Genomic DNA, 25,344 nt, shown 5'->3' on the forward strand with positions numbered 1-25,344 from the left:
CAGAGGTGAGCAACGGAGTCAGCAGCGATGAACCATACATGGAAAATGGATTTAACTACTACACCAATTAAGGCGTTGCTCATTGACTCATGGAGCGAAAAACATGCATCACATCCTGAACCGACTTGTGGTGTATCCTCTGACCCGACTACTGACTTAACTCTTAGTCTACTGGTGATGATGGACTCTTGTACAGTTTTGTTTTTCCTTCCGCTAAGTTGCTTGTTCTAAATTCTGGACAATAAAGAGAAGTATGAAGTGTGGTTTTTCTGACTATTACCAAATCTGTGGCCTCTTCCCCCACGTAACGCTTGAGGATGCTGGAATGCCTGTTACTTGCTTCGTATTGCAAGCATGCCTGTGATAATATAGTGGATTTTATCTATCGGTTTTTGGGGATTTTATTTTTTTCTAATCTTCCATAGCCAGCCAACGTGGAGTATAACGTATATAATGCCAGCTTTTTTTTTTAATTTCTAGACCTTGATTTGATGTGATATTCACAGTCTAATGATGCCTTCTGTTCAAACGGTTGTAAATTTTGTAGAACTAACAGGTGTTTACAGAGTGCCTGCCTTTAGCCCTCCAGTGATATTTACCGTGTTTGATATTCCACCTATTTAGCATGTGGTTCAGTTGTCATTTTGAGAGGAAATCACCCAGCCTTATCATCTTGGTCGGTATGATGCCAGAATACGTGGAACATTTAGGCACATGTTCTGCATACATACCTGTGGTTTGATTTAAGAAAAACTAAATCCCCTAATTAGTTTGGAATGGGGGATTACAGAAACCAAAAGTTTAGTTTAGTTTAGGCTGTAGTTGAACACTGTTTAAAAGGAAAGCTGGCTTGGAGTTTCGATGCAGTGCAATATTACTTGGACGCTGTCCTATAATAAAAGTGTTTGAATGTTGTTCAGTGACTTTTATTTTTTAAACTATTAAATTATAATTTTAGCGTCAACCCTCTTGTTTAAGTATCTTTTCATGTATTGAATACTTTGTACAGGGTTTCCTGTTGCTGAGGTGCCCTGACCCCAGACTTAATATTGTAAATGTGAGATGTGACATTGTTTACAGATGTTGTGCCGTCACAGAGGACGGGGCTGGACGATTGTGCTGGTTGATGTTTTTATGATGTGTTTCAGAGGTCAGTCAATAAAAAAAAAAACTCTGCAGATTTTACAGTGTTTGTATTTCTTTGCACAGTAGCAAAAGTTAAAGGATTTTAATGACACACATGAAATGGTACAGGACTTTTACAAAAATAGAATTATAATAATTCAATATTTTGAACAGTTACAGGAAATGTTTGGATATGCATTTACGCTGATAAATGTATCATAACATTTCCCTTTTGACTTATTTACTGTTAAATAAAGTGCAATAAACTTAAGTTCACACTTTGCACAATTGATTTTCACCTCCAATATTGAGCATTACGTAAACAGAACAGGCAAAAAAAAAAAAAAAAAAATTGTTTAGCATTTTTTGTTTGTCCATAAGCTTAAATATACTTCATATATGGACAGAAAAATAGAATGTGAAACTTTAAGCATGAAATATATATTTTAATCTAAATCTTTAAATTCACTTATATTGTAAAAAGTTTCAGTTTGAATATTTCTTGAACGTAATCCTACATTGGTCATGCTGGTACATTTTAGATGTTTTATATTTAACAGTTGGCAGTTATTGTTTACTACAAGACTAATATTTAACTCTATTAGAAAAACTAAAACTTGCATAAAAAGACAAGTCTTTTAAAATAAAATTATCAGACTATGCTATGTCTATCAAACACATTTAAATGTGGAAATAATAAAAAGGCACAAGCAAAACTCCAGTAGACAGAAACAGCTATCTGTTAAGATAGCTAGCCTCTGCAAAATAAATAAATAAATAGCTGAGACTGGAATGATTATTCAGTTATATACAAACAGCTGCTTCCCTGATTACAACATCATTAAACCTGCCAAAACCAGTTGTAAAAGACTTATTGCACAGTTAGTACCAGTTAGGCACACAGATGGCAACAAACTAACCGATATTGTCCCAAGCGGACACTTGCTCAGGATAACAGGAGAAAAACATTCTCTCAATTCTATTTATATAATGAAGATCTAAATAAATACTCTGCATCTGTTCAGAAGATAAACATACAAATTGTGATTTGGGCAAAAAAACTCCAGACATTAAGAACAAATGCTCTAGTAACCATTGCGTTTGGCCCGATTCATTGCAAAGCTAATGCATTTGAGGAAGCAAAGACATTAAACATGTCGTTTAACAAGTTTTTGGCTTTCAGTCATGTGACAAATGCCCAAGCAGCAGTTCAAGTCTCTCGACCAATCAGCTGAAGTTGGTCTTGCGAAGGTGCCTGTTGGGAATTTCAATTGCGCTGACCTGGAGAGGCCAAGAGCCGCCCATGATGCCTGCCTGAATGGCCACCCCGGTCACCACGGCCAGGTCAGGGTCCACGGAGGTGTTCGGGTCCTTCCCAAAGTACTGACTGATGAGCTGTCTAATGCGGGGGATCCTTGTAGATCCTCCGACCAGGACAATCTCATCCACCTCCTCTTTCTCTAGATGGCCCTCTATGAGGACGGTCTCAATGGGTGCCAGAATCTTCTGGAAGAGATCCGCATTGAGCTCCTCGAAGAGTTCCCGCGTCAGCTTCTCCTGAAACAGGACTTTTTCCTCTCGTGCTCCGTTCTCTCCTGTTGTCTGCAGGTGAAGAGGAACTCGGAGATGAACTTGAGAGTCCTGGGTGAGGTTGAGTTTGGCGGCCTCGACAGTCTGTCGGAGAAGGTGGATGTCTTCTTTAAGAGTAGGGGGCACGCCGTACTGCTGCCGCACTCGCTCCATGGAGAACTGCAACAAACGCTGGGTGAAGTCCTGCCCTCCAAGCTTGTTATTACCTATGGAGATAAAGACATGTGTTAATCACGTGCTGAAACAGAATGAGGCTTGTGCACCTGATGTGGCATAATTTCCATGTGTGTTAAATGTCAGTGAGGTTTCAGTGAGAGTATTACCCAAAACCTTGCAACCTAAATACCCATTGAGGTCAAGCCACTGAGCCTGGGGAAAAATGTGTATGTAAAATAAAGTTCATAACAGGGTACCAACCTCCATATTCTAGACAATGAATTTCAATGATTTTCCAGTCATTTTAACTTTATAGAGATAACACTCACAAAACATAATAACCAGGCAAAAAATATTGTAGAACTGAGCAGAACTAGAAAAAACTTATATTGACTAGAAACTTCCATGACCTTTTTAATTTAATTCTGACATTAAGTACCAGTGTTGTGCAAGTTACTTCCAAACTGTAATACATTATACATTACTTGTTACTGTTATTAAAAAGTAATTCTTTACCTTACAATATTACTGTTTCAGAATTGTAATGCGTTACATTACTCCTGTATTACTTTTGAGTTACTTTAACCAAAATAACTACAGAAGTAGAACTTAACATTCTAAAATGACTAGGGCTGTAAAGATATGCGATATGAAACCGCGACACTCATGAATCTGAGTGTTCTGGTTTCATGAATCACGACACACCCCACACGTCCAGATCCAAAGCTACCACATCTTTAAATTACTATTAGTATTATTTGAAATTAACATTATAAAATACGTAGACCTACACCACAAAACTAGTTGAGAATAAATTATTTAAAATTGGGCAATTCCAGCGTTATGGACGTGACATTTGCAGTAAAAACTTGAAATATAAATTCTCAGAAAATGCATTTAATACCAATATATTGAAACGTCTGTTTATACATCCATAGGCTACTCCCTTAATAAAGGAGTCCAGACATTAGAAAAATATACACACATGCATTTTATATTTAATATGAGGGAAATAGCGTGACACAAAAAATCTTTATTAAAATGCCATGGAAAGTTTTCTGAGACAGACATACATTCATATAAACACCCCCACCCAACAACAACAAAAAAATCCTCACGTGTATAATTCATAATTAAATGAATAAGTGTGGTATAAGTGCAAAAAAACATTAAAGTTAAAATAAAATAAAATAATTAAGCTTCCCCCAGTTGCGCCCTGACAACCATAAACAACTTTACATACACAGTTAAGCAAGTAACAAAAAGTAATCCTGCCCATTAATAGTCACAAATATATATATCTACCAAAGTAAAATCTCTGTGCTGACACATTTATAATGTCAATCACAATCAGACTCACCTGCCATTGCTCTGGTGAGGAACATGCCACCCTGCTTATTGAGAAGTGACACATCTAGTGTTCCTCCTCCAAGATCCACCACTAGCACATTAAACACTTCTGCCTTGTGCAGTCCATAAGCCATTGCTGCTGCCGTGGGCTCGTTGATCACCCGCAGAATGTCCAGCCCTGGATAAAAGAAGAGATGCACAGTGATTGATCATTGAACTGTTATAGATTTTAACCAGAACATTATCAACAGGCTATTTTCAATAATTTCAATAGAAAGACCTAACTAAGCAAGGTGTGGTGACATTAAAGAAATTTCAGCAAAATTCTGTGTGTAAAAAAAAGATCCATTGTCAATAGCGTAGAGATGTATGGAAGAAATTGGAGAACAATATTAAATGTGACCGCACCTGAAAGGATCATGAAACCCTAAAACACATTTTTTGAGATGTTAAAGGCCCAAAATATAAGTGTTTTAGCTTTTAGTATGAATATGTTAGGATTAAGGTTATGAATAAGCTGGTGTGTTCCAAACCAATGACAAAATTTGCATTTAGGAGATATAAGCATTCAAAACTTACAGTCCCTCACTTCCGCTAAAATGGATCACGGATTTTTATGACGTCACCGCGGATTCAGCTTCTCATCACATCTTCTGTCCAATCAAATGCTCTCTAGAATGTAAAGCGTCTACCCTATAAATACCACCTGGCCAAAACGACCATTCGTTGACAGTGACACGTCGCGGAGCAATATGGGTTGTACATTATACACCTAAATAAAATATCTCCAGTTAACTAGCAGGGCATTCATTTCGTTTCTTTCAAATAAGAGGCGTTCTAGTGCTGAAAGGTTTTTTTTTTTTTAATCAAGCTGCTGAGCTCGTTGGCACTGCTATCAGTGGCACGGATACAACTATCACTTTAAGACCGGTACGCATCTAATATATGTCACGCAGCCGATTTTCTCTCAAATGTTTGCTTTCACTTTAGATATAACCAACTGCGTTTATGTAAACCTTGTGTGTGTTTGACAGTATTAACCCAATAAGATTCGAAAAATAACTTAGTCCAGTAACCAGGTGTTGTTTGACAGGCTTTTCACGAGTTCACACTTACAAATGATCAGAGAATAAATAGTTATGCGTATTTGGCGTGCTGTCCGGGGGGAGGGCTCCGAGCTCGGAAATTGGGCCCGAACCCAGAGTACTCCCCCCGTATCTCTTGGTTAGGAAGATAACCAGGCAAGTGTGAGGAGATGGGGTGGTGGAGGGATGCTGGAAACTGTCGAGGAATATGGGTGAGTCGACTGTGTGTATTTATAGGCCTTTAATCATGCTGATTGAGTGGACCTGTTGATTACTGATTGCTGACAGCTGGTTGGAATGACTTGATTGTTTGATCATTAGAACATGTTCCTCCCGAACCTTGTTAATAAAACATAATTTAGTGCCTGTGGGCCTTGGGTGTACGAGCTCAGAAAAGAGCATGTTAGAACAGCGCATCAGCACGCGAATTAAGTGTTTAACCAGCAAGGCTTTAAAGGTCCTGTATTATGCCCTTTTCACAAGATGTAAAATAAGTCTCTGATGTCCCCAGAGTGTGTATGTGAAGTTTCAGCTCAAAATACCCAACAGATCATTTTTTACAGCATGTTTAAACTGTCATTTTTTGGGGCTCAGAAAAACGCGCTGTTTTAGTGTGTGCCCTTTAAATGCAAATAAGCTGCTGCTGGACGACCCAGGGGGCGGAGCTTCATGAGCTCGCGCTCAGTCTGAGGACAATTTCATCTCACGGAATGATGATAATATCAGAAACTCTCAGTAACTGTGTTCATTTCGAGTCGGACAATAATGCCTACAGAGTCAGAGTGCTGTATAGAGATGGAACAGGTATAGTTTAGTAGTTTAATTACGGTTATTATAACGTATTTGTCATCTGCTTGTATGTATCCATTATTAATAGCCTACAAGTCTGCTGTCTGAATGATGATCAAACATATACTGATGAGTTTAATAAAGTTTATTGTACATCACACAAAAGATGAAGCATCAGTTTTACTTCAGAAAATCACCGTAAGAGCTGAGTAAACACAGTAAGTTATAAGAAGTGCGCAAGTACATAAACGAATTTCGGTAGAGTTGAGGGAGCATTCCTGTGGGCGGAGGTTAGTCAAAAAACGGTTCTAGTGACGTCATTAAAGAAGGAAGTAGAGGGATGTAGTCCAAACGGGCCGTTCGATGTAGGCGACTTCTGTTAAATAAAATATCTCGCTTGGCATTGAACTTTGAGCTTTATAATTTTACAGATATTATTTATACTCTAACAACAACATTACACACTAACTAAAGTTTGAAACATGGGATCACGAAGAACGGGACCTTTAAAGCACATGCAAATAATGACATTTTGTGAATTGCAGTAACCCGTGAGTGTAACTTGATGTTAATGTCATGTGAATGTACGTCGCATTGTACAGTATGTTGAGACAGAGGCGCCAGAACTGAACTGACAGAATACACTGTAACACGATACTACGAAATTTCTCCAAAAGCAGATCGTGGAGACATTTTAATCATCCACGATCAAAAATCGTGATATCGCACACCCCTAATTCAAATAAATTCAGGCACGTGTCGTACGTGCATGTTCCCTCAGTAACACAAAAGTGCTGTTTGCATTTTCCCCGCGTTTAGAGCTGGAGTTTGACTGCAAATACATGGGTAACAATACGTGGAGCACACGAGAGCGTTTTTTGTGTGGAATGCCGCAATTTATTTATTTTCATTATTTTTAGTTTCATGACACTTTAAGAAGCGAGTAGTAAACTGACCAGCTAGGTTAGCAGCTCTGATGGTGTAGTTTCTTTGCCTCTCATCAAACTCTGCCGGTACTGATATGATGGCTTTATTAATAGGAACTCCCAGTTGCTTCTCCGCCATCTTTCTCATTTTGAGGAGGAGACGGGATCCGATGAATTCAGGAGTAACTGTAAAGGTGCTGTTTGTAGAGACTAAGAATTCTGCACTCCCATTGTTGAATATCACCTGTAAAATAGTAAAAAGAAAGTGTCAGAGATACTGCAAGAGTAATGAATGAATGTAACGCATGAAATGCGTACCTTAAACGGGTATCGTGCACTCTCTCTCTCTAAAGTCTCTTGGTCAAAAATCTTCCCTATAAATCTCTTGGCATCATAGATTGTGTTTTGAGGATTTGTGTCAGACAATTCCTGGGCCTCATGTCCAGAAAACACGCCGGTAGGGGTGAACGACACCACACTCGGGATGCTTTTGCGACCTTTGTCATCTTCAATAACCTCAATATCGCCTGTGCCGGGGTGAAACACTCCCACTGAGCAGAACGTAGTCCCAAGATCTAACCCAATGACCCTGGGCTTCGGAGGAGGCAGGTATTGCTGTCCCAGATATCCTGCTAGGAATAAGGCCAGGATGACAGAACCTGTAGGGACATACAAATATATTTGACTGGTGAAAAGAAAAGAATGGTGAAATCAGGCAATGAGCTCCCTTACTAAAACGTATTGTGGTAACGTTACAGTATCATTTGGCAACAGCATGATAATTTTGTTATACCATAGAACCTATTGGTTACCATATGTATTTGCCATTCATAAGCATTTCAAAGGATAACATGGTAGCAGCTATATGTCCAAAAACATGGTATGTAGAAAAATAAAACATGGCAAAGACCACGATGCCGTTTGGTAGGGTGCCTATCTAACGTTAATTAAACCATATCCCTGAAGCCCAAAATGCTGTCTAGCTAACGTTAGGTTTTGAGACAGCCGCTGTAACAACTGTAAAGAACGAAAGTCAGCTGTATCTATAAATTGCGTATAAAATCCGCTTATGTTTGAGTCTGACTGCTTTGTCTCACGCTAGAAAAGATAGCTAACTGTCTGATTTGGTTGAAATCAGTCTAGTTATCCACGTACAGTCAGTTATTTGGGACTTTCATGCCAGATGCGTCAGTTCGGTTTCTAGCTAACGGCTAACGTACACGAAGGTTTCTTCGGTTAAATTTGACATGTATCTTGCCGGGTACATTAGTTCAAACTAACACTTACCTATTATGGACATTTCTCCCGCCATGTCTCCAACACAATATGTTATGGATAACTGTACAAGAGATGTTCATTCAGTTTCTGCGCCGACAGTACGAACACATACACGTCAACCTAAGACGAGCTGTTGGGCTTTTGGGAGTTGTAGTTTTAGTCATCAGCGTCATGGTTACAAAGTGAGTGGAATTATCTATGTAGTAAACTACATTTCCCAAAATGCACTTTAAAACGCAAGCGGACTTTTGCACAATTTCCTGTTCGAACCAAGGGAATTTGAAGGAAGTCGGTGCGTTTAATTATAAATAGAAATAAATAAGAAAATAAGTGCGTTTTTAAGTGTGCATGGTACAAACAAACAAATAATGGTTATAATAATAACAACAATAACAATAATAATACATTTAAATCCAATCTCAAAATTAAGTTGTAACATTTTAAAATATTGAATTCTTGGCAAACCTACATTTACAAAAAGTGTAGTATTATTAATCAAATAAAAAATATTTGTCCACTCTATTATAATATGTATCTGATCTGATACTATATTTTTCAGAGCAGAGAAGGAAAATAAATAAATGTGGTCACAAACTTACATATTTCCTGCTGCAAGATCGTAGTAAAATTGCTAACATGGAAACATTGGGAACATTTTTTTAAACTGACTTGCCACAGTGCCCTGTCATTCAAATTATGACGCACCTATGCATTATTATAATTAAAGATAATTAAGATCTCTGTGCCTGTCCTAATCTCAGTTCTTACAGACTTGTTTTTATTTTCCAAAAATAAGCACATTTTAGATGGAATCCAATAATATCAGTAGCCTAAATATTAGACAGCAGCTCAGAGAGGGGAGGTGCATATTATGGAAAGTGCTTTGAAACCAAACCTCCTTTTAAAGCACAGGACTTCTAGTCATCTGGAAACTTATCCAAACACCCACCAAAACCAAAAAGTTATTTTGAGAAACATAGTTAATGCTCTGAATTTTAGCAGCAGTATCATTGTGTACCTATTCCAAAATTAGAAACAAGAGAAAGCTGCAGAATAAATAATTTATTTTTTATAATTTTATAATATCATTATATACAAATCAGTCATGATAAACATTTGTAAAAGTTCCTCACACACAAGTATAGTGGCACGAAAGTTTAAATGACATCTACATTGAACAGAAAAAGGTTACATCAACACAAAGCTGAACAAAAATGTGTAAATACAAAGCACAAGTATCTAAATGAAAGACTAACACGTATAACAAAAGAAAACATAGTTCTGTGTCTGTTTGTAGGTTTACCAATAATTATATCAGTATAGAGAGAGTATAGTTAATAACTAGTGAGTGCCTCTCAACAGTCAGGACACTCTGCTGGAATAAAACAACCCGAGTCTCTGGGACAGTCATTATCTTTGTCTTCCTCTTGATCGCCCTTCATCTCTCCCTCTCCGTCTTCTGTAGGTCAAAGCACAGAAAGGTTAAATCTCTCATACAAACTCCTGCTCGTTAATTTAATCTCTGCCAGTCAAATCAGGTTTGCGCAAAAACCCAAATGAAATTAATGTTAATTAAATGGCAGTATGTCTTCCTGGTTATTATCCCACACTCATATCAGCCAGAGCAGCCCAGCCATGTGCCACCTGCTCACACAGTGAGCCCACATCCAAACAGCAATTAATCCTGGAAAGGTCTGTTCCTGACCGCACAGAGCGCCATGGATTAAATTAAAACAGATAAGGTTGTGACATTCAATATTACAGGACTTACAGTCTAACTCTAGTATTTCAAAAAGGCAGAATTTCATCCAAACACAAAAATAGACAATGCAAAGATGGCAGAATCTATGCCCTTCCTGAGGCTTGCTGACATAATGTTTCCTGGGATGGACACAGAGAAAACCAAAATATGGTTTTGCCCACAGCTGTCAATCAAATTGGTTGTATTGACACTTACTGCTTGTGACATAGAGGCAGTCTGACGCAGCAAGCAACTTGTGTCTGTGTTCCGGATCAGTCACATTCAGCTCAATCAAATGCCTCTCTTTCAGATGTTTGAGGTCATCAACTGTCTGGTAGCCATTCAAGAGTAATGAAGATGCATATTCCTGTGACAAAAGAGATTTTAAACATTAAAAAGTTGCAATACAGCTATAAACTGTCCATTTGAGGACAAACTCATGGACATATATCATGGAAATATATAAATTACATTACATTACATCTGGCCAAAAAAAGTGTGCAGTTGATTCTAAACTGTGTCCATTGGAGTAGATACTGTATGAGCAGGCATTTTCAAATCATTCTCTATGGGAGCTGAGTGATTTTTTTTGTAGGACTGATATATAGTGGTGTGTACAAAGGGTGAGAGTCTCAAAATGTTGTGAATATACATATGCAAAAAAAAATTGTTAAAACAAACAAAATCCAAAATTTCAAGTTAAAACAAAAAACTTTGAAATACAAAATACAATAATTAAAATGTCATCGTTTACTCACCCTCAATTTGTTCCAAACCTGTTGTGGGGCACCATTGACTTCCATAGTATGGGGGAAAAAAAAATACTATGGAAGTCAATGGTGCCCATCAACTGTTTGGTTACAAACATTCTTCCTTTGTGTTCAGTTGAACAAAGACGTTTATACAGGTTTGGAACAACTTGAGGGTGAGTAAATTATGACAGCATTTTCATTTTTGGGTGAACTATCCCTTTAAGCTTCCCCCTCGGTCTGTTCGCGACAGGCCTTGATGTTTCTATGTTTCTGTGTATGTTCATGTGTATGTCCAGTCTGGTTATACCTCTAAATGCAGTCTCTCTAATAACTCCAGAAGTGTATTCGGTCGTGGATTCTTGCATACTTTTACAGGTCTTAATTCCGGAGCCTCATCCTCTTCCTCCTTCTCTTTCTCGGGCAAAACATCCACATAAATAAACTTGAAATTTCCCACTTTATTATTGAGCATTCCAGTCCATATGCCCATAGGTGGTTTACTTATGATGCTGATGATGTCTCCCACCTAAAAAAGACCGCCGACATCATTAACTTCCTGTTGGCAATTTACAACTGATAAATTTGTGGTGATTAATTCAGCTCACCTTCAGTTTGAGGGAGTCTGTATCATATGGGCTGGGGACAAAATCTGTATGAACTTTTGCTCGTCCACAGAACTGTCCCGTGTAGGGCATTTCCTCCTCCAGTTTCAGGCTGTCTCTGTTACTGGATACATCTGAATTGCTGGTCACACCACCTGAGCCAATAAATATATAAACAATAAGAGTATGATTACAATGTCAAAACACTTTCTAATTCAGTCACATGTGTGTGGATACTTACTGGACGAACTCTGTCCACTGTAGAGGCTTTCTAATGAGTTGCTGGTGTGGTCTGAGCTCTTCTCTGCTGGAGTCCCATTCTCCGTTTCTCCTTCAGTGTCATCACCCTGCACCAATCAAAATATCAGTCTGGATATTCCTATGAACTATTCTGCAGATTGAATGATAGGGATGACTGGGGTTGTTTGGCTACATGGGTTAGTTTTTTTTTGGGGGGGGGGGGGGGGGGGTCATAATTTTGGGGTAATTTTCTGGGTAATGAGGTACTTTAAAAAAAAATCTGGGTAAAAACAAAAGTTATAAATATAAAATAAAAAAAAGTTAAGAGATTGAAATTTAAATATATAGGCCTATAAATGTTAGCTAATAGAGATAGAAACCAGTTCTATATTTATATAAGACTTATAAGCCTTATAACGAGGCTAATGAGGGGGATAATACATACTTTATACATTTCAATGTGTCAACCAACCCCCAGTCTCCCCTATGGTTGAACAAACTGCTGATATTTTGGATAATGAAAAACGGAGTTGCCTAATCAGTGTCAGTAATTATATGAGGAACTTGCATTGTGACTCACCATGTCCTCAGAGTAGGATTTGACGTGTTTCTTGGCCATCCTTTTACGCATAGTCATCGAGATGGCCTTCATCTTTTTTCCCAGACTTCCTGGTTTCTCACAGTTCTCTGCTGTCGATTCCTGTTTTGTACACAAATAAACACAATATGTTTTATTAATCCGTCTGTATAAAAAAGTATATCTGTCCAGTGGTCAATTAGACAATTGTAACTGATTGTTTTGCAGTTAAGGGTATAGTGAGAAGTGTCTTACGAGGAAACATAGCATCATAACGGGGCATAAACTCTTTAAGAGCAGATTAAAGTGTCTTATTCATCCAAATTCTTCTTACCTCAGGCGTTCCATTTTCCTCAAGTCTGGAAGGGGAGTGTTGATTTCTGAACGTGTCAAATCTCCCAAAACTGGTGGAACGCTGTGTCAGGTAAATAAAACAGAGCACATTTACAACACTGTAAAAAATGATATGATCAATAAGTTATGACAACGTATGTTTTTGCATTGCTTTAACTTTTCAAAATAAGTTAAGCAATTTTCAACTTTTTTCGTATGTTGTATAATAGAATTTTAAAAAATTAAGTCAGTTTAACATAATTTAAGTTGAAATGACATAAACATCCAAGTTGATTGTACTTAAAAATTTAAGCCAGCAACTGTTTATTTTTATTTTTTACAGTGAATAGATATAACATCAAAGCACATGTATGTACATTACTTTGTATAAAACAAAAATGGTCATTATACTGTCCTTGTCATTAAGCACTTCAGGTCATTAAACAGCACTTGACGTGCTTGCACTTGATCATTTTAATGTAATGTTTTCAATTTGATAAAAACACTGATAGATTCCTAATCCGCTCAGAAGCTGTCAGCTCTTCCACAAGAAAATTACAAATAATTATCTAAATAAAAAATCCATGTAATCTCATACAAATAGCAAACTGAGTTAACATTAGATCCGACCTAGATGAAGCCATTCATAATTGTTCAGTAATGTTATGTGGTGTCAAGATGTTGTTGGTTTTTTTTTTTTTTTTGCTCCAGTGTCAGATCTACTGGGATATGGCAACACTGAATATGATCACCTTCAAATTAGTACCATTGTTAAGATACATTAATAAAACCTACCTTAGGTTTAAGACTTTTTGGTTTGTCTGATGCATTTGAAGCAGCCCTTTGAAGCATCGCCTTGATGTGCGTTCAGTTTTTTCTTAAAATGAAACTCTGATCTGAAACTAGCGGTTTTACTTCTCTCAGCTCCACAAGTGTAGAAATTGCAATGCCTCAGCAGAACAACCGAGCACAAGAACTTCCTTAAAGCACACAGGATGTGAGCCAATGCGTGTTCTGTCTATTATCAAGGCATCAGTTTTACAGGGGAAAAAACACTGAATGCTTGAGTCTGCATTTTGTGGTTTACCACTTCATAGTCATTTCGAGTAACACAAATTCATAAGTGTACACACAGAAAAAAAGAATTTCCAAAGAGGTGCTTTTTACATAATCAAACCCTCCTCGCATCATATCGATTTCATGAAGGCCCTCAGATTGTAGAATAAATGCAAGATTCTGTGCTTCTACTGTCTTTTATATAACTTTTATGTTTATTGTCACGTTCATCATTTCACATTATAGGAAAACCTATAAATATAGTCAAGTGAAAGCTTATTAATCAATATTCCTTTGCCCAAATTGCTAAATCTGGTTTCTGTATAGGGGAAGTAAGCTCCACTGCACGCAAAGGAAGTGGACCCAAGCTTTTGAAATACTTCCCGTCTGCTTTCACAACTTTTAGTAAGGAATTTTTGCAAAACTGCACGAGTTTTATCTGACATCCGTCTTACGTATTTTGTATATGCAAAGCATGTAGGTCACAGGCTCTTTATACAAATATAAGTAAGCCAAAACCAGCAACATTTGGTCTACCAATGGCGTGAGTTTGGGGGTGTGAATGTTTGTTTGAGCGGCCAATGAAAGACGACGAGAGTGTTCCGGAAACCCGTTTGAAAATAATAATTATTTTTGCAATTACGCTTGACAAGTTGGCATCGCTGGAGGCACTGAAATTGAAAACTTCTCTTTTATATGAACAAAACCTTAATGTGGATTGCTGTGCGAGGCATGAACTGACCAATAGTGTTCAAGAAAACCTTACAGACAATAACAGCATAATCCAGCCGTGTGCAATCGGCCGCAGTAAAATCCAAATCCAGGATTACAGCATTATAATCTATTTCTTCCAGATCCACAAGCCTTTGGAAACAAACAGCCCTTCCTAACCTTTTATGAGAGCTTCAGTTTATCTGAGAGTGATACAGTGTAGTAGTTCACCCTTACAAGATAGCCATATGAGAATCCAGGAAACAGGAACGGATTATCAACACTGTCTATGTATATACCTTTAGAAAACACTAGAAGTCATTACCCTGAATTGTTTTAAGCGTGTGGAAACGTCACTGGTTGGCAGGCCAGGACAATCTTTGAGAGTCTTATATTGCAATAACAACATCGGCATTCAGCACTTGATGGGAGGTTAACAGCTTGAGTTTATCACATGAATTAAGCTTGAATGGATTGTGTATACTATATATAGAAATTCAATTTATTTAAGCGCTTTGCAAAGGCTATGAGACTTTGAGATATGGAACCAACATATATTGCTGCATATATATATATATATATATATATATATATATATATATACACTCACCTAAAGGATTATTAGGAACACCATACTAATACTGTGTTTGACCCCCTTTCGCCTTCAGAACTGCCTTAATTCTACATGGCATTGATTCAACAAGGTGCTGAAAGCATTCTTTAGAAATGTTGGCCCATATTGATAGGATAGCATCTTGCAGTTGATGGAGATTTGTGGGATGCACATCCAGGGCACGAAGCTCCCGTTCCACCACATCCCAAAGATGCTCTATTGGGTTGAGATCTGGTGACTGTGGGGGCCATTTTAGTACAGTGAACTCATTGTCATGTTCAAGAAACCAATTTGAAATGATTCGAGCTTTGTGACATGGTGCATTATCCTGCTGGAAGTAGCCATCAGAGGATGGGTACATGGTGGTCATAAAGGGATGGACATGGTCAGAAACAATGCTCAGGTAGGCCGTGGCATTTAAACGATGCCCAATTGGCACTAAGGGGCCTAAAGTGTGCCAAGAAAACATCCCCCACACCATTACACCACCACCACCAGCCTGCACAGTGGTAACAAGGCATGATGGATCCATGTTCTCATGCTGTTTACGCCAAATTCTGACTCTACCATCTGAATGTCTCAACAGAAATCGAGACTCATCAGACCAGGCAACATTTTTCCAGTCTTCAACTGTCCAATTTTGGTGAGCTCGTGCAAATTGTAGCCTCTTTTTCCTATTTGTAGTGGAGATAAGTGGTACTCGGTGGGGTCTTCTGCTGTTGTAGCCCATCCGCCTCAAGGTTGTGCATGTTGTGGCTTCACAAATGCTTTGCTGCATACCTCGGTTGTAACGAGTGGCTATTTCAGTCAAAGTTGCTCTTCTATCAGCTTGAATCAGTCGGCCCATTCTCCTCTGACCTCTAGCATCAACAAGGCATTTTCGCCCACAGGACTGCCGCATACTGGTTTTTTTTCCCTTTTCACACCATTCTTTGTAAACCCTAGAAATGGTTGTGCGTGAAAATCCCAGTAACTGAGCAGATTGTGAAATACTCAGACCGGCCCGTCTGGCACCAACAACCATGCCACGCTCAAAATTGCTTAAATCACCTTTCTTTCCCATTCTGACATTCAGTTTGGAGTTCAGGAGATTGTCTTGACCAGGACCACACCCCTAAATGCACTGAAGCAACTGCCATGTGATTGGTTGATTAGATAATTGCATTAATGAGAAATTGAACAGGTGTTCCTAATAATCCTTTAGGTGAGTGTATATACGAGAAGAGTTCAGATCCATCTAACATGTTTTCATTTAAATTAGCATTTTTTTAACAGGCTCCTATGTTTCGGTTCAGTCATTTCACTTTAATGGCAATGAAAAGATTATTAGTCCCTTATTGAAATGTCTTATTTTCAAAAATGTCACTTTAGTCAATTCATTGGTATTTAACAAAATTTGACTGTCTTTTTCTGCAAAATCAGCTAAGTTCATGCGTGTGCTTTTTTGCAAAAACCTCTAAGTCCACCTCTTTGGACATCAAGACAAATGAAACAGTTGCAAAACCACTACAGATGCATCTGGAAACACTGCAAATGACGAAGGCAGAATTCAAAATGTAACAATGAAGAAACTGATCCACACAGTAGGGGGAGCTGTAAGTGACTGCCGCATCCGTTTCTGTCAGATTTTTACAGCAGCACAAGGAACACTGTTGTGTTTACTTGCTACTCACAAAATCCTGTCATTGCCACTGTAACCATGGATAAAACATGATAAAAACTTGCAGCTCGGATATTGAAAGCCGGCTCATGAGCACATCGTCATTCATCTTCAAATCATATCATTTGATTCGCGTCTTCTTTCTGTGGACTCAGAAATACTCTAGTGAAATACTTTTGAGAAATACTCAAAAATATATGATAGTACTCAAAAATATAATTTTTTTATAACTTTAATGTAACTCAACAACATTCTTGTTGTGTCACAGAATGTAGGTTTAAGAGTTTTTTTTAGGCGAGGATGTAGTTATTTAGACCTCAAATATGTGACTCATATAAACATAGCACCTATTTCACAATTTGTTTAGACGCTTTCTCAGATGCAAACTCCAGGCCATCGGTGGCCGTTCAGCGCTCATGTACCCACAGAGAACAGCTTCACCTTGCCCAGTCATTCAGAAATTTGCCTCTGGCTCTTATGTAGATAGTGGTTAAACAAGATATTAAGATTACAATGATTTCTATTTAAAATGAATGCTGTTCTTTTTAACTTCCTAAAAAAATGTGTTACGGTTTACACAAAAAATATTACGCAGCAGCACAGCTGTTTTCAGCTTTGGTAAAAATGTTTCTTGAGCACCAAATCAGCATATTAAACTGATTTCTGAAGGATCATGTGACACTGAATACTGAGGTAACGATGCTGAACATTCACCTTTGCCACCACAGAAATAAATTACATGTGAAAATATGTTTAAATAGAAAACAGTTATTTAAAATTTAAATAATATTTCACAATATTACTGTTGTTACAGTATTTTAATCAAATAAATCCAGCCCTGCATGGTAGTTTATGTCAAAAATGACTTACATTGGGGGCACAGAAATCCACATTGGTTGTGGAATGCACCACTCCTTTGGGCAAGGTGTCTCTCTTCATGTTTTGAACATTGACTTTATCTCCTTGACTTGGGATTCTGGATGTAGCGCAGTCACAGGTGTGGACACGATGTTCATTGTGGGGAGGTTGACAGGTGTTGTAGGCTTGGTACCAGTTTACAGCTGTTCCAGTGGGGTTACTCCAGCGATGCCTACTAGAGCGGGCTGTCTCCATGACCCTTGACCCGTCAGCAAAAATACAGTAAGTCTCCTGTTTATGTGACTGTTGCCCAATGTCATGCTTCATTCCTTTGGCACCTTTAATGTGAGCTTTGCAATAGACGTTAAAAACAAATCATTGTCTGTCAGTGACATTGACACAGAGCTTTAAATAAAAATCTTTGTTGCACCACAAAAGTAATTTAATATGTTAATTTACCTGTTGTCTCTTGTGTTGGAGTTCCTCTTTGACTGCTTTTCCTCTCTACTTTTTTCACCCTTGTCCCTCTTGTCATCTCTGCATTTTCTGTCTCTGGCTGTTAACAGACAAAATAGTTAAATGACATTGTTACATTTAAATTTTGAAGGTAATTTAATTTATACCTTAAATTATAAAATAAAATACAATATATATATATTTTTTTTTAAACATATAAGATAAATATAATAATTTTATGCATTTTATTCCACAACCTCATTATGCTAACAATATTCTCCACAGTCTTAATTTTTGGCCATTTTACAGCTGTCACTGGCCCTTATGCTGGTGAACACAAAACAAATTTAGCAGTCTCGACTGAATTTAATGCACTGTAGGCAAAGGGATTACATGGGTAGAACGTGCCCCACACCCAACCATCTGTACAGACACAATCAACCACAATACCCTTTTTGGGGACAACTGTTGTTCCGGCAGCTATGAAATACATGACGATCAGTTACATTCCAGCTGGCACAAAACCACCTGGGTGGACAGGGTTTGAACTCACCATGTCATTCTGTCTGCTGCTTAGGTTTGGATTACACCCCTCATAATAGACAATCTACCAGTAAAAGAATGAAAAATTTAAATAGAAAAAGTAATGCAAACATGTATGTGTGTGTGTATGTATGTTGATTGTTAGAGAAAAGCAGAAAATGCTTCATTAAAATATATTGTTTCCATGATTCCATTTCATGATTATCGATCATAATGTTTAAAACGAAACATCGGTTTCTGACCTGGACAGGCATCTCTTGCTGTATGTTTCTTGAATTGGCCTTTCTGTCTGCCATTTTCTGGCTTTCAGCCCTTCTTACAGCTCTCACTATATCTGAAATTTAAACACATTAATTGAATTAGTAAGCAATAGTAGCAACAAAGTCACTGTGAATATTTTGCTTTTTATTTAATCATTTATTTTATTAGCAGACGACTTCAGTAAATAAAACCACGACATTACAGAATCTCTGATAAGATTTAAAAAAAATTTAACCAAAGCAGAGCTCAAAATAGCACATTCCGTATGAGAAAAGTTATGTGGCTTTGCACCTCATTTCCTGTTTTGCTTCTTCACGTATTTTGACGGGGGGAAATACCCGCAGGATATTTTACTGTGCTTAGTCAAGGAAATGTGGTGCATCCATACAGACAGGTTCAACAACATTATTAACCTAAAATGAAGTTGCACAACCATTTGAAATTCAGATTAGTGTAGGCTTACAATCTTTTCATCATCTATTAAAAATAATAGGCCTAGTGATTAAAATATTTGAACATAGTCTTTCATTAAAAAACCCTACTAAGATAAATTACATTTAACACTAGTTAGATTATGTTACACTAATCAGGAAGAAGTGGACAGAATGTATATAACAAATGGGTAGTTGACATAAAATACATGTGGGAAGTTGTTGACATGTCCTGCTATACTCCAGCTAAAACCATTTAGGAATTGGCTTATTCTTTAATCATCATTATGCATCTTTTATGAACCTAAAAACATGGAATGTTTGTACTTTTACTTTCTGTTAATTTCTGTGTCACACCACAGGAACATTCAAAAGGCAAAAGGATGATTCTTCGACAGTAAAATGACAAAGAAATGATGACCAGCTATACACTTTTCTCCTATATACATTTAAAGGTAGGGTAGGCAATTTCAGAGAGGCTAGCAATAGCAAGCTAGCTTTGAAAGCATAAGATCCCACCCTCCCTTCGGACCGTCTCCAAAGTCACACCTCGTCCAAAACACATGGACACGTACAGCCAGAGCCGAGTCTGCAAAGCGCCACAAGCCGAGAGATGGCGTTAAATGACCTACAATAATAATGAACGTAAACAGAGCCCTTACTTGTACCTGACTGCTAGATTCATTTATGTGCTAATATAGAAACGCATAAATCCGAGTCTGAGGATGTGAACTGCTCTAAGTAGAATGCAACGGGTTGCCATTTGTCAATTACGGTAATTACGACATGACGTGAATGCAGCATGAGCTCGTTTTGGTGCAGGAGGAACTGTAAAAGGTGCACTAAAAAAAAAGTTGCGGCCTTACATTTTTTAAGTACAATCAACTTGGATGTTTAAGTCACTCAACTTAAATTGCATTAAACTGACTTAAAAAATGTGTTCGATATTGTAGGTATAACTTGCTGATTGCTTGCATAATTGCAAATTGCACTAGACCAAATGCAATGATTGGATGAAAATTATGTTGGTCCTGAGACTTCCACAGAAGATATATATGTACATTTTGTAAAATTTCAACCAGTATAAGAAAAAGTGTTTATGAAAAACATTGCCTATCCTAGCTTTAATCTAAAATCTTGAATGTTGATTTAAAAAGTCCATGACACATTTTGTCAACTACCCAAGTACTTTGTTATTGAAAGTCTTCAGTGCCCTAAAGTCCAGTGCCCTATTTACAATTAAGACCCTGCTGATTCTTAATTAATCCCACGCAGGAGAAGCAAGTGCTTTAAGTGCACTGAATACTGCACAACACTGTGGGTGTGTTGTACCCACTCTCCATTCACTGTGAATGGGATTTGACGCAATAAGGGTTTCTGATTGGCCAATGTTAAGCGGCTGTTGCTTGCCTGTGTGTGTCTTCTAAATGAAATCTAGTCGGGCTTAACCTACAAATCCTCACAGTGGTTTTACCTTCATTCTGATTGTTCCTCAGGGGGACTAAATCTTCCTGCTTTTTGGCAGCCGGCCAGCCAGAATTAGTGCAAATGGTATTATCTGCAGGAGGGAAACCAAAACAATTAGAGATTTATTCATTTAAGGTCCACCAGTGTTCCATGCTTTTACTTTTTTTCACTCTGGAAATCTTGACTTGGGGGGGGGGAATTTAGACAATCTTGTTTGTCCTGTCATTCATGTATATAATGATCTGATAAACACTGTACAAACCTTTTTCTTTGTTTGCCTGTCAGTCAAGCTAGTTTCTTTATTATGAGCGTGAAAGGTCAAGGACAACAAGGGTGTATTATTGCAGCTTGGTCATGTGATGCAGAAGAAAGACAAAATATATCACATACCTAAAGCATCATTTTCAGAAACAGACTTTGGTAGTGACCTGAAAGTTGACACAAGAAAACATTTAATAAAATACAAATATTCAGAGAGAGTTTACATTTTGCAATATGTCGCTATATGGAAGCCACACGGGTCCTTTCACTTTTACTTTGACTGGAAGTTCAACTGGTTTTTTTTTTTTTGTTCACTAAAAAAACACAGACTGATCTCACCTTGGTTTCTTTTTTCTAGTGTTGTCTGAATTGATTTGAGAAATTTCCTGAAAATAAATACAGTATGAGGCAGTATAGTGATAAATTATTGTATATATTTATGTGAAATGTATTAATATGAAATCACATGCATGCATATGTTAACGTGTTCTCAAGAATACGCAAGCCTAACATTTCAGGTTTCTCTTTCACAAACAGACCTGAAATAGATGTTAATATATTTCCATATGGTTTCAGTATAATCAGTTAGCAGCAGCTTTTCTTTTAATGGAAGCTCATGATGTCCACAGCACGGTTATAGCATGGATCCAGATGGCTGATACATTTCCCATGACAGTGCAGTATGCATGCAACATTCCAGCAGTCATTTGTATAGTTACCATGGAGATGGAACGCCCTGCGCTCTTCCCGTTGGTGGTGTCATCTAAGAGAACAGCTGGACTGTGGGACCTGCTGGGGATGGTGTACACCTGAGCCTCACAGGACTCCTGCACGGCCTCGTACAGGCTGTCCATCGAGCCCTCCTACAAAAAACAACAACAAACATGTCACTTACAATCTGTGCTGCTAATAAGCTAATAACGTTAAGTACAGTGTACTTATTACACGGGTCTTTATCCCCTTGGTGGACAGAGAGACGGACCTTGTTAGTTACAAAAAACCTTATATAAAATGAACCCCTGGTTTCACAGACAAGGCTTAAGCTAGTCTTAAAATATGTCAGTCCCATTGTTTTGTCTCAAGATGCAAACAAGTAATGTTTTTTCTAAGGCTTGTTTATAACAGCTACTTAAATGTATTTATTGAACTAAGGCCTATAATCCTGGCTTAATCTAAGCCATGTCTGTGTGTTGCATTTTAAGCCTAGCCTTTATGAACAAGACTATAGTATTTTATTAATATAAGTAATATATTTATGTATTTGTATATATTGTTATATTAAAAAAAATCCATATATAGGTACACTTTAATTTCACTTTCTCAAATGTGAAAAATTTTACTTAAATTTAAGATTCTCAGCTTTAACCTTGGTTTAAATGAAATTCATGCTGTATTTTAGTTTAAAGCCATTTTTTTTTTACAAAAATTTGAGATCAAATAAGTAATGCAGTACAACCACCAATTCCACTAAGAGTCACAGACCCCATTGAAGCCCCTGATTTATAAGGGTACGTTTACACGACAACGTACACATGGATCTGCGAAAATGACTAAAAATGCTGTATTATGCATGCCAGGCCAGTAGTTGGAGATGCCACTTTGTAAAGAAACATTACACTCATGTAGACCTTTTTCACAGCAGTGCCATCTTTAATTATTAACGGGAATAAAAGGGAGGCTGTGTGGATCTCTTCAGTGGGTTGTACAGTTATGTAATGTGTTTTTGAATTGTTCTGCTGACGAAACACTGCAAAAATATATTTCCAAGAAATTTTAGTAGAACAAAAAAATTTGAAAAGAATTCTGATTGATCTAGGAGCTTTATACAGCGGATGCCATTGAAAACACAATAATGCCGGGGACACACTTAATGACTAGCTGAAATATTCCATGACTGAACTGAACACACTTACAGACTGTTTCCAACAACTGGAGCAGATTTTAAACACCGACTGCGAACACCGACTGAACGCAACTCGGCACGTTTGGGCATGATCAGTCGTAAGTAGGCTATCAAATTACATTCATAATCGGCCTTATAGTCGTTAAATGTGTCCGCGGCTTTAGTATTTCCCTCACAGCCTCGCTTTCAAACCTGTAATGGCCCTGCTTTGAATAAGGTTTATAGACTGAACGTATACGACTGAACACATAATATGCATGGGCATGACGTCACAGTTTTCACAAATTCGCATTTTTGTCAGTTTTCAAAAGTTTGCGTTTTCAGGCCCACAAAACGGCAATGTCAAGTAAATGATTGGCCAAAACGCATAAAAACATTGCTATCATCTCTGAACTAGGCTCAAAAGTATCTTAAATTGTCACTACCGAAACAGTCACTACCAAAACATGGTGAAGTTTCGGTTGTGACATCATGTTTTTTTTAGTGTTATTCGATAAAATTTAGTTTTTGTGTGTGTACAACTGTTCAGAACTGTGCTAGGTAACCATGTGCTGGTTATCATCTTTGAACTAGGCTCAGAAGTATCTTAAATTGTCACTACTGAAACAGTCATGACCGAAACATGCCATCATTGTTTTGGTAGTGACAAAAGGGAACACAACACATAATCATTTATTTGGGGGAAATAAACTAAATTTTGTACAGTTATGCAAATCATTAGTATATTAGTGTGTTTTAGTATGCAAGTAAAAATTCTGTAATGTGATGTGGTCGCTACCAAAACATTACTGTCACTACAGAAAATGTGCCGTCGCGACCGAAGCATTGATGTTTTGTCTAAAATAAATAAAGTATACTGAATTATCAACTAAGATGTTATTATAGTGTTTGTTTCAATGTATATTCAAACTAATGAATCCTTAACTTTGAAATCAGTATGATTAACTTTTTACAAAGAAAGATTGGGTTCAAAATACAACAAATCTTATAAATTACACTTGAAATATTGTTAAAATTGTAAATGTTATTGATGTACCTGTAAAAACTTTTTTTTTAAATTAGCAAAAAATATATTTACAAGGTAGATGTAAACAAAATATTAATAGGTCAATATAAGCCTTCTTATTAAATTATTTATTATTGTGTTTCGGTAGCAACAAATTTGGGGAGAGGAAAAATATTCCAAAACTTTCTGAAAATACAATATGATCATTAACTGCACAATGTATACAGAAATGTGTACCTTGGATATTATACAATTTGCACACATACAAAATTTTTTTCAAAACGTTTCCAACTCTGACTTTGAACCAATTCTGTAGAATGGCTGTAGAATTCTGGTAGAATGGTAGAATGGTTTATCATTTTATTATTTTATAGTGCATTCGAGTGCAAATCCATTTGTGCAAAAGATAAGAAGCAGAATAACAAATAACCAGAAGTATTATATTGCTTACGGAAAATCTGAGCAGCGTAAATTCAGTGACGCGAGACCACCATTAATCCTATATTGCACAAAACAACATCTGGCAGAGATTTTTCACCAACACTGTAAAAAAAAAAAAGTTGCTGCCTTAAATTTTTTAATGTTTAAGTCATTTCAACCTAAATTGCATTAAACTGAAAGAAAATCAGTTTGAAAATTGCTTAACTTATTTTGATGAGTTAAAGCAATGTAAAAACATAAGTTGTTCTAACTTCTGATCATATAATTTTCTACAGTGAATGTTTTTTAGAATGAAATTAAAATGAAATTGAATGAGATATTGTTATAAATAGTTTATCTTTAATGCAAGAGCTACCAATGTAAGCCATAATACACAACACACTGACTTGACTTCTTCACTATAAGGAAGCAAAATAAAGGCCCTCCGAAAGCAGCTAAAGCATGGTTCCTGATCTTCATGCACTGTCACATGTTGCCTTTGAACCCTCCAGCAGTTCATGTTTCATCCACACACTGTCGATCAATACACCACAGAGAAGAAAAGCAGAATCACATCTTACCAGAGAGAAGCAGAAGAGATTCATTCTGGGAAGTATGGTTTCTTTCCAGTGGCCACAGCATAGGATGAACAATGGGATGAGGCAGGCAGACAGCGAGCAGAGTGCTTAGTGTTCCAGGCTGCCTACTGCTCCACAGATTAATACTGAATGACATCCTTTCTCTAATCCAATAGATGTGGAGGACCATTACCACTCCAGGCAACCCCTCTATCAAGTGCTGAGCTTGTTAATGCTGATGTTGTTTACTTACTAGAGAAGTGGGTTGAGAGCTTTTGTTCGGGCTATGATGGAGTCATAGTCAGAACAGTTGCTTGAGTAATTTACTGTAGATTCCAGTCACTAGTCTAATTTAAAAATGTGATCCAGAGGCATCCTGTCTTTACACAGGCATGTAAAAGACTAAAGCTCGGAGCATCTCTGATTCTGATTTGGTTCTGTGTGAATTAAAATGTCATATTTTCATTTATAGTTTTCACATTAATTAACATTATTTCTTAAATTATTATTTGTGGATGCTCCATTCACATACTTCAGGCCAATTCTTGTAACTAAAAAAAACTTTATTATATTTAA

At 37.3% G+C, this 25,344-nt stretch overlaps 3 protein-coding genes across 7 annotated transcripts in view; 1 reads left to right on the forward strand and 2 right to left on the reverse strand.

The window, feature by feature from the left end:
• gdpd5b (glycerophosphodiester phosphodiesterase domain containing 5b) overlaps positions 1-1,180 on the forward strand; it is a 52,131-nt gene extending 50,951 nt beyond the window's left edge. For all 4 annotated transcript variants that reach the window (XR_014607926.1, XR_014607927.1, XM_084126078.1 and 1 more), the window contains one exon: positions 4-1,180. Coding sequence is in view for 2 of the 4 variants with exons in the window: in XM_084126078.1 (XP_083982204.1) it covers positions 4-71 (68 nt within the window). In the remaining 2 variants the exon portion in view is untranslated. The remainder of the gene's footprint in view (positions 1-3) is intronic.
• hspa13 (heat shock protein 70 family, member 13) lies at positions 1,177-8,452 on the reverse strand. The gene is made up of 5 exons (XM_084126080.1): positions 8,309-8,452; positions 7,340-7,680; positions 7,052-7,265; positions 4,232-4,399; positions 1,177-2,921 (listed from the first exon to the last, which is right to left on the reverse strand). The coding sequence occupies exons 1-5, from the start codon at positions 8,331-8,333 to the stop codon at positions 2,353-2,355; spliced, it is 1,317 nt and encodes a 438-aa protein (XP_083982206.1). The 5' UTR covers positions 8,334-8,452; the 3' UTR covers positions 1,177-2,352.
• An 894-nt stretch (positions 8,453-9,346) lies between these two features.
• Positions 9,347-24,810, reverse strand: samsn1a (SAM domain, SH3 domain and nuclear localisation signals 1a). 2 transcript variants are annotated; one of them, XM_084126587.1, is made up of 16 exons: positions 24,772-24,810; positions 21,581-21,724; positions 21,201-21,247; positions 20,991-21,028; positions 20,608-20,691; positions 18,684-18,775; positions 18,452-18,505; positions 17,902-17,998; positions 17,455-17,792; positions 12,546-12,626; positions 12,215-12,334; positions 11,636-11,741; positions 11,398-11,549; positions 11,100-11,318; positions 10,257-10,407; positions 9,347-9,758 (listed from the first exon to the last, which is right to left on the reverse strand). In XM_084126587.1, exons 1-16 carry the CDS (start codon positions 24,793-24,795, stop codon positions 9,655-9,657), a joined length of 1,851 nt encoding a protein of 616 aa, XP_083982713.1. In that variant the 5' UTR covers positions 24,796-24,810; the 3' UTR covers positions 9,347-9,654. The 2 variants fall into 2 exon arrangements, with proteins under 2 accessions (XP_083982713.1, XP_083982712.1); XM_084126586.1 differs by having other exon boundaries at positions 11,398-11,554; positions 11,635-11,741.
• Positions 24,811-25,344: the final 534 nt, after the last annotated feature.

This window comes from Abramis brama, assembly GCF_963993115.1.
Source record: "Abramis brama genome assembly, chromosome: 10".
Lineage (NCBI taxonomy): Eukaryota > Metazoa > Chordata > Actinopteri > Cypriniformes > Leuciscidae > Abramis > Abramis brama.